This window comes from Quercus lobata, chromosome 2, assembly GCF_001633185.2.
Source record: "Quercus lobata isolate SW786 chromosome 2, ValleyOak3.0 Primary Assembly, whole genome shotgun sequence".
Classification (NCBI taxonomy): Eukaryota; Viridiplantae; Streptophyta; class Magnoliopsida; order Fagales; family Fagaceae; genus Quercus; species Quercus lobata.
Genome location: NC_044905.1, coordinates 29,209,038 through 29,225,574, shown reverse-complemented (window position 1 = coordinate 29,225,574; position 16,537 = coordinate 29,209,038). Strand labels below are relative to the sequence as shown.

The 16,537-nt window shown below is 36.3% G+C and overlaps 2 protein-coding genes across 2 annotated transcripts; both read left to right on the top strand.

Moving 5' to 3' along the window:
• Positions 1-5,197: 5,197 nt before the first annotated feature.
• LOC115975228 (UPF0160 protein-like) lies at positions 5,198-9,182 on the top strand. Its single transcript, XM_031095932.1, has 7 exons — positions 5,198-5,511; positions 6,203-6,349; positions 6,549-6,647; positions 6,823-7,014; positions 7,166-7,285; positions 7,852-7,923; positions 8,633-9,182. Exons 1-7 carry the CDS (start codon positions 5,254-5,256, stop codon positions 8,855-8,857), a joined length of 1,113 nt encoding a protein of 370 aa, XP_030951792.1. The 5' UTR covers positions 5,198-5,253; the 3' UTR covers positions 8,858-9,182.
• Positions 9,183-12,426: 3,244 nt separating this feature from the next.
• Positions 12,427-13,833, top strand: LOC115975227 (2-keto-3-deoxy-L-rhamnonate aldolase-like). The gene has a single exon (XM_031095930.1). The coding sequence runs from the start codon at positions 12,529-12,531 to the stop codon at positions 13,612-13,614; it is 1,086 nt and encodes a 361-aa protein (XP_030951790.1). The 5' UTR covers positions 12,427-12,528; the 3' UTR covers positions 13,615-13,833.
• Positions 13,834-16,537: the final 2,704 nt, after the last annotated feature.

The following is a 16,537-nucleotide window of genomic DNA, read 5'->3' as shown; positions in this document are numbered from 1 at the left end:
CCGAGCATTCAACTGTCATCTCGGTTATTTTGGGGTAAGTGTTGCTTTCTCAGGTCGGCATTATTGTGCAAAACAACTCTATTAAGTTCATAATAATATCTTTTCCTTAGCAAGGGTTTCGACCCTAAGTGTCATATGTTCAAGTTGGCATTATTGTGCCGAACAGCACTCGTAAGTTCATGATAACGCCTTTTTTCTTGGTAAGGGATTTCGTCCCTAAGTATTGTTTTCTCAGGTCGGTGTTATTGTGCCAGACAGCCCTAATAAGCTCATCATAATATATTTTCCTTTTCTTCTTAATAAGGATTTCAGCCCTAAGTATCATTTGTTCGATTCGGTATTATTAAGTCGGATAGTTTCAATAAGCACAGAGCAAGATCTTTTTATTAATTGGGATTTTGGCCTTAAGCATCGTTCAAAGTATAGAAATAAAAAAGAAGTCGCAAAGTAGCGCGTCTATTCACGACATATCCATTCTAAAAAGAAGAGATAAAACATACGAAATAAAGCAATGATGATTTTTATTAATATAAGGGGTATTACAGTGTACAAAGAAGGGCTTAAACAAGCCTATATAGAAAACGAGTTACTTAAACAATTAAAAAAAAAAAAAAAAAAAAAAAAAAAAAAAAAAAAACAAACAAACGAACAGCCAGAAATCTTTTTAAGCTCTGCTCCTAAGTCTTTCCAAACTCTGCTCCATTAGCATCCATATTGAGAGGAGGACCTTCCTCAGTGGGAGAGGAGAAGAAGAGGAAGAAGGAAAAGCACCAGGATGAATCTGGTGATGGAAAGAAGAAGCAAGAGAGGCAAAAGGAGGCACCAGTGAAGGAAGAGAGGAAGAAGCAGGGATACTTTGTCCCTGCGTCAGTCCTGACTCCTAACACGCTGGTGCCATGTTAGCTATACTTATAAGAGAGCGGCTGGTACTGATAATGGGTGACCCCAGCTCAGTCGCGCCAGAAGTTTGACGCGACGAGCCCCTGCTTCGGATTTTGGCTGAAAGGAGGGTAAGAAGGATCTTGAGTCTCTGCCATCCCTGCCCTGACCGAGCCATTTTGAGCTTCATAAGAACATGGTATTTCTGGGAAGGGTATGGTTCCTTCATTACTTACTCCTATCTCGAACGTATCACAAGTTAAGATGTAACGAGCGGATAAAGTAAACTCTGGAGGAGGCAAAGGGTTTCAGATTTCAGAATGATTAAAAGGGTCTCTATACAAGAGAAATAACCTCTTACTTTTCTTCTTATATGAAGGGCAAAACGGAAGGTATTTAATCTGTCCAGATTTCTAAGAAAATCTGTAAACGAGAAAATACCCGTTCCACTTCCCCACACCGTCAATAACCGTCGAATTTAAATGGTCTCGTAAAGGGAAATCATTAAAGGTGCTTTTTGGATAATCAAACGGCAGGAACGCATTGTGAATGAATTCAGAGGAATGTCGTAGCTCGGAATGTTTCCTAGGTAGATGAAGAGGCACCAACATTAATGAACGACAGAGTCAAACGAGCCGTAATAAAGGCTTGGCATTACCAAAACCCTCATCTCCAACCAAGAGGTCGGACAGCAGGATTTTGAGGGGCTATTGTGGGGCCCAATAATTTGTGGCCCTGGCCCATTTATTCATTGGGGCCCAAGGCTTGAGCCGAGGAAGATTATAGCCCAGGCTCGGTAATACAAGTACAAAATAGTCTTGGGACACAGCCGAGGACGATTCAGTCCTCGGCATGTCCGAGGTCTCACTGAAAGGAAGGGCAAAAACGGTATAGGAGCAGCTTGGAAAAAATCTAAAATATCTAGGTCAATAGAGAAGGATACGCTGGAAAGTATAACGACTAGGGAAAGCTGCCCTTACTGCCATTCAATACTCTGCACTTGACAGAGCCATACTCTCCAGCTTTTACAACCACCCCCAACCACTCTGGATATGGGCTGATGGGACAAGTATCAGTCTTGGAAAAGTCGATCCTACACGTGAACGAAGGATAAGAAACACATGCTAGTATAAAAGGAAAAGTAAGCAATCCAGAGCGGAGGCTGGGAAAAATGGCCAAAAATCAGAGCCTCCCAGCTCGTCTCCAGGAGAAAGACTCCTAGGGCGAACACGCTTTTAATTACGTATGCCCACCACAAAAAACCCACTGTCCTGTGACCAAGGCCTAGCCTTTTAAACCCACGCTCTATAAATGATATTGTTTGGGTCTTTTTACATGCGAACCCAACACTGTTACGGATCGTTACGAATCGTGTCCTCACATGTAATAATTAATAATAGAATGTATGTAATAAAGGAATTGTTAAAAAAAAAAATAATGATATATATATATATATATTTTGATGGGAAAGATAGATATTTTATTTGTTAGTAATTCACAATCCCCCAAACTATAAAATAGACCTATGTCCTCTCTTAAATATTGGAATTATGCAAATACCCCCTACCATCCACTTTGCTATTATAAATATCTAGAAAAATCTTTTAATTCCTTAAAATTCCACACCAAAGTTACTAAAATACAATTCTCATGATTGATACTAGTCTTGGCTTTCAAGATGTCTTTCGCTACACAAAGCTCATACATCAAATCTATATATTAACAAAAAAAAGCTTATATAAAATCCAATTAGATTTTAATTGGATTTTTAATTTTGTGACACGTGTCTCATTTGATTTTTAATTTTGTACCAAGTGAATTATTGAGTATAAAAATTGAAAAATCCAAATCCAATTAGATTCTAAATTGGATTTCAATTTTTCGTCATATGTCCTTCTAAGATTTTAATCTTTGTGGCAAATGAATTATTGGGTGAAAAACCAAAGAATCTAAAACCAATTAAATTCTAAATTATATATATATAATGAGAAACCATTACATGTTTTAAAATGTATAGTTTAAAAAAAGTGTAAACTAATACCATGTATAATTTGAACTTCTTCTATAAAAAAAAATGTATAATTTGAACTATATAATTATTATTGTTTTTAATGTATCCGTGCATATGAATGGAGCTACACAGTAATTCATATAATGTACGAAACATTTTATTTATTGTGTAATTCAATCTAAATTGACTAAAATGATTATGTCAAGGATTAGAGGATCATATCCACCAAAAACTCATGATCAATCTAGACACCTAAGATCTCCATTTTATTCAAACATAGGATCATTTTTAGACAAATATCTTGAACTGAAGTTCCCTTAATCATCTTAGCATTCAAAGGCTCACGTCTTGCCTAGCAGCATGGACTTGTTCACCAAACATCTCCTTCCTTTAGACTCAACATGATGTCTAAGTCAGTACTATCCCTTAAGCATTAGCATTAGGTCTACTAAATGCTAAATTTTTAGCATTTAACACACCAAACACAAAAAATCACTTCATGAGACATGAACGTTCTAACAATAGAATCGTACGGATCTGTTGCATGCAATTTTGGTAATGACATGTGAGTTTAATGAAAAATTAGAATCGTACGGATAAATATGCTATTAATATTTTAGATTTTTTTATTCATACTTTTTTCTCTCTCTACTATCTGTTGACTGATAGGGCATTACTCAAATTTGCTCTCTCCTATGGACGTTGGGACTTGGGAACAAAAAGAAATAATAATAAACAGAATTAAAAAAAATATATTTAAATAAAGTGGTGAAAGAATAGAAGGTATGATATAGGGTGTATTATAAAGTGATGTGTTAAAATAGATATAATAACTTGTTAATGTGTTAAAATAACATTTTTTAGAACATCTAATGCTAATGCTCTAATTCTATCATTGGGAATTGATGCCAACATATAGCACTTTGTCGTCTCTTTGGACTTTTGCTAACGATCATATCATAGTTGATCCTCTAAGGATGCATCATGTGCAGGAAAATCTGGATAATGCTAATTTAGCACATATTTGTGTCCTTGAGCTACGAGCACTATGTTCAGATTCCTTTTCCAATCAAGCTAATTTTAATTATTAATTATGTTAAAATTTAATTTGAGAGGACATATAAGGAATAAATTGACTCAATTTTGAAGGTTAAAGGACTAAATTGACACACCCAATAGTTGAAGGACTAGATTAAACTTTTTCAATAGTTGAAGGATGAAATTAGTAATTTGTCCTTATTTTTATAATTAATTATAGCACATCACATTACATTGTGAAAATATTTGGTTTGGTAAACACGTGGAAGAAATAAGCAAAATATTAGGTTTTTTTTTTGGTTAGAGATTGAATTTTATAAGGATGTGGTATTAAACTTAAGTTTTATACTCTCTAATTCCAACTTGTCATATCATCTTATTATATGTTAAAGAATAGGCATAACTATATCCAATCAATTATAAAACTCATTTTGAAAATCCAACCCAACTAAGAGTTTATTAAGATGTTGATGTGACAATCTCTTATTGGATTGTGTAAAATATGGATTTTACACTTTATCCTTGCCAAATTCAGACTCTTTTTGTTATTAGTAATTAAATAGTTGGGTAAGGAATATTTGAAGACTAGACCTCTTCGTTGGAAACAATAAAAATATCATTTGTGCTACAAGATTTTTGACCTATTTGTTAGAAGGTTTAGTGGTCAAAGAAAAAGTAGATGACACTACTACAACTTAAGTGTAGTTTTAAAAATTGAATCTTCCTAAGAAGGAAAAGAACAAAGGTTCAAGGGTTTAAGGTGCAATTGAGTTTAACTAAAAGTCAAATTGTGAATACAAAAAGTAAGATATTTATTTCTCCAAAAAAAAAAAAAAAGTAAGAAATTTATAAAAATTAACACATTTTAGAAAAATAATACCCAAAAATCTTTGTGAATCCGACCAAGAAAAATAATTTAATAGTCAAGACTCAAGAGTCTTATAATTCAATTGACATCTCCTAATATTTTTAAGAAATATATCTAATATTCAAATCCATCCTCCGATTAAAGAAAGAAAAATACTATTATGAATCTCCACTAAGAAAAATATTTCCTGTAAATCAATTAAAAAATAAAAAACATTAAAGTTTATGTCAAATATTTGTATATTTTTTTGATTTACCATTTATTTTCAAAATTTTCGAAAAAGAAAAAAGAAAAAAAAAAGGAATAAAAGAGCGAAGAAGAAAAAAAAATTGTCTAAGACATAACACGTTTGCTTTGTTTTTTTTTTTTTTTTTGATAAACAACACGTTTGCTTTGTATTATCGTGGGCGAACCGTATCTAAGTTTAGAACTTGTACAACTTATTTAAGTTTCGGCAATGCAGGCACAAACCATTACCAGAGGCTTAAACCAGAGACTCTTCACTTTCCACACCCACTTCACTCCTCTTCTTCTTCCTCTCATGGCTACTAGGGTTTCCGCTTTCTCTTCCGCCGGTTCTCCCAACCACGCGCCCCTAAAGCGCGTTGGCACTCACAACGGTAGCTTCCACTGCGACGAGGCCCTTGGTTGTTTCATGATTCGTCTCACCGATAAGTTTTCCAACGCCGAAATCGTTCGCTCTCGCGACCCTCAGGTTCGTTTTCTTTCATCACTTTCCCTGTTTGTTTCCCGAGAAAACCAAGGAAAATAAAATCCCATTAGAAAGAAAATGAAAAAGTTTCCATTTTTATTTATTTATTTGTTTAATCTGCTGTTATATGATTTTTATTGTGAATTTCATGAGCTTAACGTTTACTCAGTAGCTCAATGGAGAGCATTACTTTCTTCAAAATCAAGAGGCCAAAATGCACTGCTTTAGTTTATGAGAGGTTTTAATCCTTATTAGAGTTTAAAGTAATAACTTTTAGTCCCTAAAATACTTAAAGTGAACGCTTTTAGTTCCAAACAAACTTAAACTGATCGATTTTAGTCGCCCTATGGAGTATTGTTGTGTCAATTTTTAGTTTGGCCACGGTATTTGCTAATTTTGCTCTACTAAAACTAGAAGTGATCACTTTAAACTGTAGGGACTAAAATCACTCATGGGCTAAAATTTAGAGACCAAACACATATTTGAGCCAAATCAAAACTTGAATTCCATTCAAAGTTTTCTTTTGTAGTGGGTGTGTTGTATGGATGGTGATGAAGTTTTGTTCAATTGGGCTTGTTGTAGAATTACTAGTTTTTTATGAGGTTGTCTATTATGGAGGAAATGGGGGTCTTTGTAATGTATGAGTGACTGGCTCTATGTGAGGGTGATGTTTGAGTTGGTTTTGAGTTTGCAGGTATTGGAGGGCCTTGATGCTGTTCTTGATGTTGGGGGTGTGTATGATCCGAGTCGGGATCGGTATGATCATCACCAGAAGGGGTTTGATGAGGTTTTTGGGCATGGCTTCTCAACGAAGCTCAGTAGTGCCGGTCTTGTTTACAAGGTAATCCTTTGTTCTAACAATGGTTATTGTTAGTTAGTATGTGCTAATTGAAAGTGTGTTAGGTTTGGTTTAATTTTGTTGGTGCTGATGATTTGGTTGTGGTTTGTCTTTTGTTGGTTAAGAATCTAATTTGTATTTCTTTTGTTTTTGTTTTTTTTGTTTTTTTGTTTTTTTTTGGGTGGGGGGGGGGGGGGTGTAGCATTTTGGAAAGGAGATAATAGCTAAGGAGCTTCAAGTTGATGAGGAGCATCCAAATGTGCATCGATTATTTTTGGCTATCTACAAGAGCTTCATGGAGGTACTAAATGTTACATGTATGATAGGGTTATTCCCATTCCCAAATTTTGACTCCTTTCTCAGTTTAGGCTAATGTAGTCATTTGCTGACAAGTGAGTGAGGTTTTTTTTTTTGGTTCAATTAACATAAACTGGTGGTTAGTGATATTTCCCTAAGATTCTTATTTATGCTTGCAGGCAATTGATGCTGTTGACAATGGGATAAATCGGTATGATACAGACAAGCCTCCTAGATATGTGAATAATACACACTTGTCTTCAAGAGTTGGAAGATTAAATTTGGATTGGATAGAACCTGATCAATCCCCTGAGAAGGAGAATGAGGCTTTTCAGCGAGCAATGGCTTTGGCTGGCAGTGAGTTTTTAGATGTGAGCATTTCTTTTAGTCACTGGATATGCATGACTTTGTTCCTTTTTCATTAACTTATTTCCTTATCAGAGACCTGCAAGTAACTAACATTTAAATATACTTGTAAAAAAAACTAACATTTAAATATAACAATTTTTTTTGGTTTTTCAGAGTGTTCGGTATCATGCAAAATCATGGTTACCAGCACGATCAATTGTATTGGAGTGTCTTACAGCGAGACAAGATATTGATCCTAGTGGAGAAATTATGGTTTTGACTACATTCTGTCCTGTAAGTTGGCAATGCTTATCTTCTTTTGGGCCTACGGAATATTGTTAGTTTAAAGTTGCTTCATATCCATGTTGAATAATATCTATCAAATGCTTTCATTTGTTTGATCTTTTCTATACCCCTTTTTTTCCTCTCCTCTCTATTATATATGTTTGAATTTATCTAATTCTTTTATGAGAAAAGTTGGGGCATTGGTTTAGGAAATATTTTTAGAAACTTTTTATGGGGAAAAAAAAAAAAACTGACTTTTTTGATACCTTTTTATATTTCCTATGAAAGTGGTATAAAAAATTTCTCAAAATGATCCATTAACAGGACCCTTCTTTTATTTTGTATCCTATTTTTATCTGGTAGTTGGTACAGTGATTTAATGATTTTTGCAAATGATATGCTTTTCATTTTCCTTGAATAAAAGTATGCTGGTTTCTCAAAAAAAGAAAAGAAAAGAAAAAAAGTATGCTGCTTAGGATATCAGCTATATTATGGTGATTTATAATGTCCGCATCAATGATGTACTTGATGTTATGAAGATTTTAATCTGATATATAATTTTTTTTCCCGTACAGTGGAAGCTTCACTTATTTGAGCTTGAGGAGGAGATGAAGACTGAACCCACCGTCAAATATGTTCTCTATCAGGTATTTATAATTTATCTTCTGCAATTTTTGTCCTTTATTTTTTGGATCCTTCAGATGGATGCGGTTGTTTCGTTTATAAATAGATTGGGTATCATGGTAAATCTTTTTTATATATATATATATATATATATATTTTTTTTTTCCTTCTCAAAGTAAAGTTTGAAGTTAAAGATCTTAAAAGAAAATAATCTTTCTATTTTTCCATAGGAAATAAATTGTCAATCATGAGAGGATGTGTATGTGAATAGAGTTGGGTAATTTACTTGCAATGTCAGTATTCTAGTGCTCTTCTACACATTACACTTGTTTACTTGATCTTAGCCAATTTTTTAGGGCACTCCTGTTCTTTGATCCCAGTGGTTAAGAAAGAAATGCATTTACTTCAAATGGAAGGTTGCTTTGATAAGTTTTAAGCATGCCCTCTTCAGTATGGTGGTAGTTCTGTGTTGTAAGACTGGAGAGAGTGTATTTTTTGTCAACGAGTACTATCAGCCTTTTGTTCTTGGTCTCTATTGGGGCTTGTCCCCCGTATACTAAAATTAATCTCTGTTTATCATCAAGAAATGTATCAAAAATACTGTTACTAACCAGTTTTATTTACAAGATCTCATATAAACTCATTTATATGTAAGTTTACTGGTATGTCTCCCGAATCCTGATCACATATTTTTCATGAGGAAAGTTCTGAATATACTTGTATAATGTCCAGGATGACAGGAGCAAACATTGGAGAGTGCAGGCGGTGGCAGTATCTCCTGATAGTTTTGAGAGCAGAAAGCCTCTCCCTTCTCAATGGCGAGGTCTGAGGGATGATGAACTCTCAAGGGAAGCAGGTATCCCTGGTTGTGTTTTCGTCCATATGAGTGGGTTTATTGGTGGAAATCAAAGCTATGAGGGTGCATTGGCCATGGCAAAGGCTGCTTTGAAGCTTTAACTGAAGAAGAGCAATATGCTATGTCTATGTTATTGTTAGTTTGAACAAGATTTTTACAGCCATTTTAAATTTTAGCACAATCAATATCAATTGCTCATGACCGTTCTTCCATTTTGTGCCTCAGGGCATTAGTTTTGTAGCTCCTATAGTTCTTCTTAGATCTTGTTTTAGCTGGGGTTCTCCCATATAAGATTGTTTGGAAGATTATATATTGAAATACTGAGTCAAAATACACTGGAAGCAGATTGGTAGATTTCTTTTTATCCGTTTCCCGTTTAGAAAGATGTGTAACTTATTTAATTGTTTTGATATACTCTTCTCAACAGAATTTTCTTCAATCACGTATTTTGTATTAGCACGAGCTGTTATTCTTCTGGAATTAACAATTTGATGCTGTCATGTTGCTGTTACATAACATAAACATTAGGCAGTTTGTAAAGTCCCTTTCCTTTTATCTCTTGAAAGGAAAGGACTATCAAATGCCATAGCTAAGTAGCACCCACCAAAGCATTAAGACAGAACGACCTTGTTTCGTCATGCTGGAAGCTGTGCCTTCTTTTTTTTCTTTAGCTAAGAATTGCCAAAGCTTTTGGCCGTTATTTAGGTTCAAGTGCATGGCTATAAAGGTAATATTAATTTTCACTTTCAGGAAAAAACATGGATAAAAAAGGGTAAAACTTAGAAAAACATTGATTGCACGGCTTATGAAAATAAATTGGTGTTAACTTAGAAAAATGCCAATACGAGTATAGCGAATACAACATGTAAGGACACGATTTGTAACGAACCGTAACAGTGTTGAGTTCGCACGTAAAAAGACCCGAACAATATGATTTGTAGAGCGTGGGTGTAAAGAACTAGGTTAACTGTGGAACCTCAAAAAGACTCACTCTCACGTATATTAAAGGTCTAAAGTTGGTACAACAATCGTTTTCTTTGGTGATCAATACAATTCTTTTTCTCTCCTTTTGATCACCAAAGAAAACGATTGTTGTACCAACTTTAGACCTTTAATATACGTGAGAGTGAGTCTTTTTGAGGTTCCACAGTTAACCTAGTTCTTTACACCCACGCTCTACAAATCATATTGTTCGGGTCTTTTTACGTGCGAAACCAACACTGTTACGGTTCGTTACGAATCGTGTCCTTACACAACACATTTCGAATTTTCTCTCTCCCAAAAAAAAAAAAAAATCCCGAATTTTACAGTAACCTTAAAAAACAAGATCACTTTTGTCCCAGATTTCACCCAGATCATAAGAGTTTACCATGCACGTGCACACATGACAGGTGAGGTAGATTCCCATTTCTTATAACCCTACTAAAAAATATTTACAATTTAATTAGTTTAGTAGTCCAATTACACTTTTTTTTTTTTGGGGGGTTCAAATAGTAGCCCAAATAGTATTAATTATTAACTTAAAAAAAAAAAAACTATTAATTATTAGGGTCCAGTTAATGTGTGCCTTTATAGCATCCACTGAAGTCTTGAAAAATGCAAAAAATCATTCATTTTACACATTTTGACTAAAAAAATACCCACATTAGTAGGTGTAAAAATGTGCATAAATACATAATTGCTATAGTAACCGTGCATATATGTACGATTACTATAGAACTTGCATTTATTATTTTATTAAATTTATCTCTCTCTCTCTCTCTCTCATCTCTGGTTGCTCTCCGTTTTTCTCATTTTTTCTCTCTTTTGTCTCTGCTTCTTTTTTCTTCTCTCTTCTCTTTCTGGCTCTAACCCTCGCCGTCCTTATCACCAACCTCACCGACTTCGTCCTCACCGTCCTCATCACTGGTGCTGCTGGCTTCGTCGGAACCCACGTCTCCATGGCCCTGAAGTTGTCGAGGCAACGGGGTTTTGGGTCTCGACAACTTCAATGGGTCTTGAATGGGTCTATTCATCGTGGAGGAGGTGATGAACGAGTTGGTTGGGAAATTTGTCACAGTCGTTCTTGGTGGTTTATGTGGTGGTGGTGGTGGAGGTGGGAGGATTTGAGAAAATTTTGTTTAATTTGTCTTAAATTTGAGTTCTTTGGTTTGTGAGAAAATCTAGGAAAGTGTTTGGTTCGTGAGAAAATCTGAGAAAGTGAAAATGAAATGTTGTTAGGATGTTTTGTGGTTATTTATTATGAAATGGAGGATTGTAATTATTATTTGGTTGATGAGAAAGTGAGAGAAAGGTGGATTGGGTCTGTGAGAGAGAGAGGTGGTAAGGGAGAGAGAGGTGATTGAATGGGTTTCGGATTGGGTTTGTGAGAGAGAGAGGCGATGAGGGAGAGAATAATAAAAAATTGTAAAAGAATGGATATTTTATTAAATAAATGTGTAGAATAGATAAACTGATGTGGATGTTTTGAAAAATGGGTGTATAAAATAGAAAAAAATAACTTTTTTTGTGTGCAAAATAGATAGAAAATTTGCATCCACTTATGTGAATGCTTTTAGGACACACGTTAATAAATCTATTTTTGAAAAAGTTTTATTAGAAAATTTCATAAATATTTTTCAAAATTAGTTTATTGTGTGCCCTCGTGTGCATGAGTAAAATCCTAAAAGCATTCTCATCAGGTGTGTCAAATGCCAAATATTTGGCATTTGACACACCAAACACCACTATTCAATCCTCATAAGCTGTTCTAAATGTTTCAAAAATTTGAAACATGCTACAGTACCATCTCAAATATGAGACGATACGGACAGCAATGTCAAATTTTTTTATTCACCGGGTTCTCTCTCATATATTCACTCTCTCTCTCTCTCTCTCTCTCTCTCTCTCTCTCTCTCTCTCTCTCTCTCTGCATCTGAGTTCTCTCTTGTCGATCTCACTGAAACTGCCAATCTCGCTGTTGATCTCGCTGAAGTTGTCGATCTCGTCGGAGCCATAGTCATCCTACACAGCTCCCTCTTCACTCTCATTCTCTTCCTCTCTCATCCTCAAACTGCCTGAAACTGATCTCGCCTAAAGCCACCTCAAGCTGTTGAAACCAATCTCGTTGCTGATGTCTCACGCCTGAAGCCGATCTCGCCGCCTGAGTTATAGGTTTGTTTGATTTGGGATGAGTTTTGAGGTTTGTGAATGTGGTGGGTTGTGGGTTAGTTGTGGTAGTGGTACTGTGGTTGTGGCATCAATTTGGTGGTTGTGGTGGTGATTATTGGGTAGTTGTGATTTTTTTTTTTTTTTTTTTTTTTTTTTTTTAAGGTGCCGTTGATGGATGTGGGTTTGTGTCGGTGGTGGCTGTCGGTGTTGTTGCGGCAGTGGTTGTTGGTAGCCATTGTTGCGGCAGTGGTGGAGGAGTTGTTGTTGGAAGAGTTTAATATATTATTTTAATGTGGTGTAAATAATATTTTAATGTATAGAATGGAAGAATAAAACATCTGATAAATGAAATATTGTAAAATAATATGCTAAAATAATAAAGTAGGTTTTTGGTGTGTCAAAATGACTTTTTTTATGAGAAAATCGATGAGAATGTTTTTTTTTTGAAACAATCTTATTTAATTATTTTAAAACTAGAACTTTATGTCGAAGTCATTTAAAGTTCTCATCTCGCCTTAAAAAAAGACAAAAAAAAAAAGGAGGTTCTCATAAAACCTCAGTCTTCAATTAAATTCAACATTCACGGTAGAATCCAAAGTCTCAACTCTCAAAGACACAAATCATGGCTTCTCTCAATCTCAGCTATTCCACCACAACCACCACCATTTCCTCTCTCTCAACTCTCAGAAAGCCAAAGCCAAAGCCTTTGGCTTTCACTTCCAACATTTCCACCAAATTCCTCAAAACCCAAACATTCAAAACCTTAACCCCTCTCAAATCCAAACCCACCACTACTCATTCAGATCTCTCCCCCCTAGACTCCACCACCACAATCACTCACCTAAACACAAACACAACCAACAACCTCAAAAACCTCAAATCTCGTCTCCACAACAACGAGACCTTGTACGGTATCTTCCTCCTCACCTTTTCCCCAACCTTAGCCGAAATCGCCGGTCTCTCCGGCTACGACTTCGTAGTCCTCGACATGGAACACGGTCCTGGTGGCATCCCCGAAGCGCTCGCGTGTCTCCACGCGCTCACCGCAACAAACACCCCAGCGATCCTACGATTGCCAGAGAGCTCCGCTGCGTGGGCCAAGAAAGCCCTCGATCTCGGCCCACAAGGCCTCATGTTTCCCATGATCGAAAGCCCAATCGAAGCCCAAGAAGCCGTCTCTTATTGCCGGTTCCCGCCACGTGGCGTCCGAGGTTCTGCCCACACTGTAGTCAGAGCTTCGAACTACGGAATCGACGAAGGGTATTTGAGTAACTACGAGGACGAGTTGCTGATCATGTGCCAGGTGGAATCCGTAGAAGGCGTGAAACACGTCGATGAAATCGCGGCCGTTGATGGGGTCGACTGCGTTCAAATGGGGCCGTTGGATCTGAGTGCTAGTATGGGGTACTTGTGGGACCCAGGGAACAAGAAAGTCAAAGATATGTTGAGAGTAGCTGAGAGAGCTGTGTTGAATAGTGAGGGTGGGAATGGCGGGGCCTACTTGTCTGGGTTCGCATTACCTTACGATGGACCTGATGATCTTAGAAAACGAGGGTACCATATGGTTTCTGGTGCAGTCGATGTGGGACTGTTTAGGAGTGCGGCTGTGGAGGATGTGAAGAAGTTTAAGAGGGGGTTGGAGATGGACGGCTCTGATGATGAGCAGGAGGATCGTCAAGATGGTGATGAGAAGTACTGGAGCGAATGAGGGCTGGGCTTGGGCCTGAACTTTAGATGTTTTTTGTTTTTTGTTTTTTGTTTTCTTTTTGGTTGTTTGTAAATAATAATGTATGAGTTGGGTTTCTTTTTCTCTGTCTCATTAGTCTTGGTCTGGCCAATTGACTAGAGGGAGTGAATTAGTGATGTAATTTTCACTGGCCCTTGGGTATTTTCTTATGGAGAAATGAAGAGATTGGACTTTGGACTTTGGGAGGTCTTATGCTCTTTTTTATTTTATTTTACTTTATTTTTCAATATTTGAACTGAGCCGAGAATGTCCATATTGAAAATATTAGGACTAGCATATTGAAAAAATATTAGGAATCAATATTAGGAGTTGTTAGTCAAAGAAGCAAACTATAGCCAGCCAACATGAAGAATATTCAAGAGACAACATTACACACATTTTCACATTTTAAACAACATTATATATATTTTCATACACTTTTTTCACCCACACGTATATCAAAACTACTCAAATAACATTATTCAAACTCTTCTACCAAACGGTCCAAAGGCTCCCAAAACAAGATTTGGTAGCCCATTTGGTCATTTCATGTGCGGCTTTGTTATATTCTCTACTCACCCACACTTGAAGGAGGGTTTGAAAGAGGATTGCCCTTTTAACTTGATCTCATAAATATCTTTTACAACTTGAGCTATTTACCAGTTGAATCTATTCTTGGGACTGTCTACAACATACATTACAGTTAGAGCATCTCCTTCTACACTCCTAACTCTTGTGCCCATCTAACTCCTTGAGTTTCAACCACTAAAGCAGACACAGTTGAGAACGTTCTTATCATGCTTTCAAGCAATCATCTACATAACTCCTCACTACTATCGCAATGTGCCATTACCATTTAACCAAGCAACATCAACATTTGCTTTCTACCAAAAATATGGTGCTCTTTCCCACTGGAGCTATTTAGAAGCTGGGAAGCACGGACGCGGCGCCAGATGAGACGTACTTGCGTCCAACGCAGCGAGGCGCGAGGGACGCCGCTGCCCGAGAGTTGGGCCGCGTCTTGCCACGTGTGTATTTTTTTATTTTTTTTTTTCCATGACTCGCGCTGACGCGGCTCAGACTTGGGCAGATTTGCGCTGACTCGGGCCGTATCGGCCATATCGGGTGAAACCGCTGAAACACACCGTGCTGGAGCCGAACAAGAAAATGAAAACAAACAAAAAATGGATAAAAACTTGTGATTGACTGTCTCTTGAGCCAACGATGGTGGAGAGGAAAGAGGTTAGATTGTGATACCGGTGGCCTTAACCCCTTTCTTCTTCTTTGCTTCTTCGTTTTCTTCTTCCTTTTTTTTTCGCCAGAGCCCCTGCTTCTGTTCTGTTTCTTTTTTTAAAAAGTTTTGTTTTTTGGCCAGAGTCTCTGAGGATTCTAGCATTTTACCCCTAATTTTGAAAAAAATTAGCAACATGCCCCTGTTTGCAAACTATATAGGAGCGTGCCCCTGTTTCGATACTCGATTATCCTAAAATCGAGTTCAATTAAATACTCGATTTGTAGAAAATCGAGTTATACCCGATCAAACTTAAAAAATAAAATATAAAAAAAAAAATTTCCATGGAACTCGAGTTTCAGGAAATCGAGTTCCATGCAAAAAAAATTTTTACAAGTGTGATTGCTCTATATTCAGGGAGCCCTATAGTGGCGTTTTTAAGCCCTATAGTGACGTTTTAAAGCCCTATAACGGCGTTTTCCTGCAAATATTTTTAGAAGTGTGATTGGCCCATATTCACGGTGCCCTATAGTGGCGTTTTTCTGCAAAATTTTTTACAAGTGTAATCGCTTTGTTCTGGGTGCCCTATAGTGAGGTTTTTAGGTCCTATAGTGACGTTTTTAAGCTCTATAGTGACGTTTTTAAGCCCTATAGTGACGTTTTTAAGCCCTATAGCGGCGTTTTCCTGCAAAAAATTTTTATAAGTCCCCATACCAAGTTCAAGGGGCCCTATAGTGGCGTTTTTAAGCCCTATAGTGACGTTTTAAAGCCCAATGACGGCGTTTTGGAACTCGACTTCCCTAAAATCGAGTTCTATGCCTTTTTTTTTTTTTTTTAGTTTTATTTGAAATAACTCGATTTTCTACGAATCGAGTATTTTAATGAAACTTGATTTTAAAGTAATCGAGTATCGAAACATGGGCATATCCCTATATAGTTTCGAAAAAGGGGCATATTGCTAATTTTTTTCAAAATTAAGGGCAAAAGGCTAGAATCTCCCAGAGTCTCTGCCTTTGTTAACTTTATTTTGTTTTTTGTGCCTCTTTGACCAAACACGTGAGCCAGCCACATCTTCCTTTTTTATTTTTTATTTTTCTTTTGTAATGGGAAGAAGCTACACCTATTTTAATATCTGCCATGTATATCATTTAATTTTTTTTGGGTTGGCCAAATACATGAGCCACAAAACCACATCTTTTTATTTATTTATGGAATGCCTTATCTATTTTGATATCTCTGTCAATAATTCAAGTGTCAAAAACTTTAGTGTACTTATTATTATCTATCTATTTATTTTATTACTATTATTATTATATAAGTTTTCTATTATTATTATATAAAAAAGTATACTTAGCAATATATTAAAAATATAAATAAAAATATTTTAAATAATTTTTTAATTGTTAAGTCTCGTTGCACCCGCACCCACCTTTTTCGAAAATTGCTAAGTCTCACACCCGCACCTGCACCCAAGTCCCGAAACACATCTGTGCTTCATAGTTTAGAAGTTTGTTTGCAAAGTTAGGTATCCAAAGCCATATGTATAACTTCAAGCTTCCATGTGTGCAGAGCATCACTGGATTCGTCCCAAAATTCCGGGTCATTAGCATATACATCCCGCATACTTATCAAAGCTATTTGAAATTATTTCACAACTTCAAGTGTTCTCCTCTG

Bases quoted from the DNA above. Each gene is read 5' to 3' on its own strand.
- LOC115975228 (XM_031095932.1), top strand. From the start codon at position 5,254: ATGCAGGCACAAACCATTACCAGAGGCTTAAACCAGAGACTCTTCACT. The intron at 7,286-7,851 runs GTAAGTTGGCAA...TTTCCCGTACAG, and splicing joins TTTTGACTACATTCTGTCCT to TGGAAGCTTCACTTATTTGA. The intron at 7,924-8,632 runs GTATTTATAATT...TATAATGTCCAG, and splicing joins TCAAATATGTTCTCTATCAG to GATGACAGGAGCAAACATTG.
- LOC115975227 (XM_031095930.1), top strand. From the start codon at position 12,529: ATGGCTTCTCTCAATCTCAGCTATTCCACCACAACCACCACCATTTCC.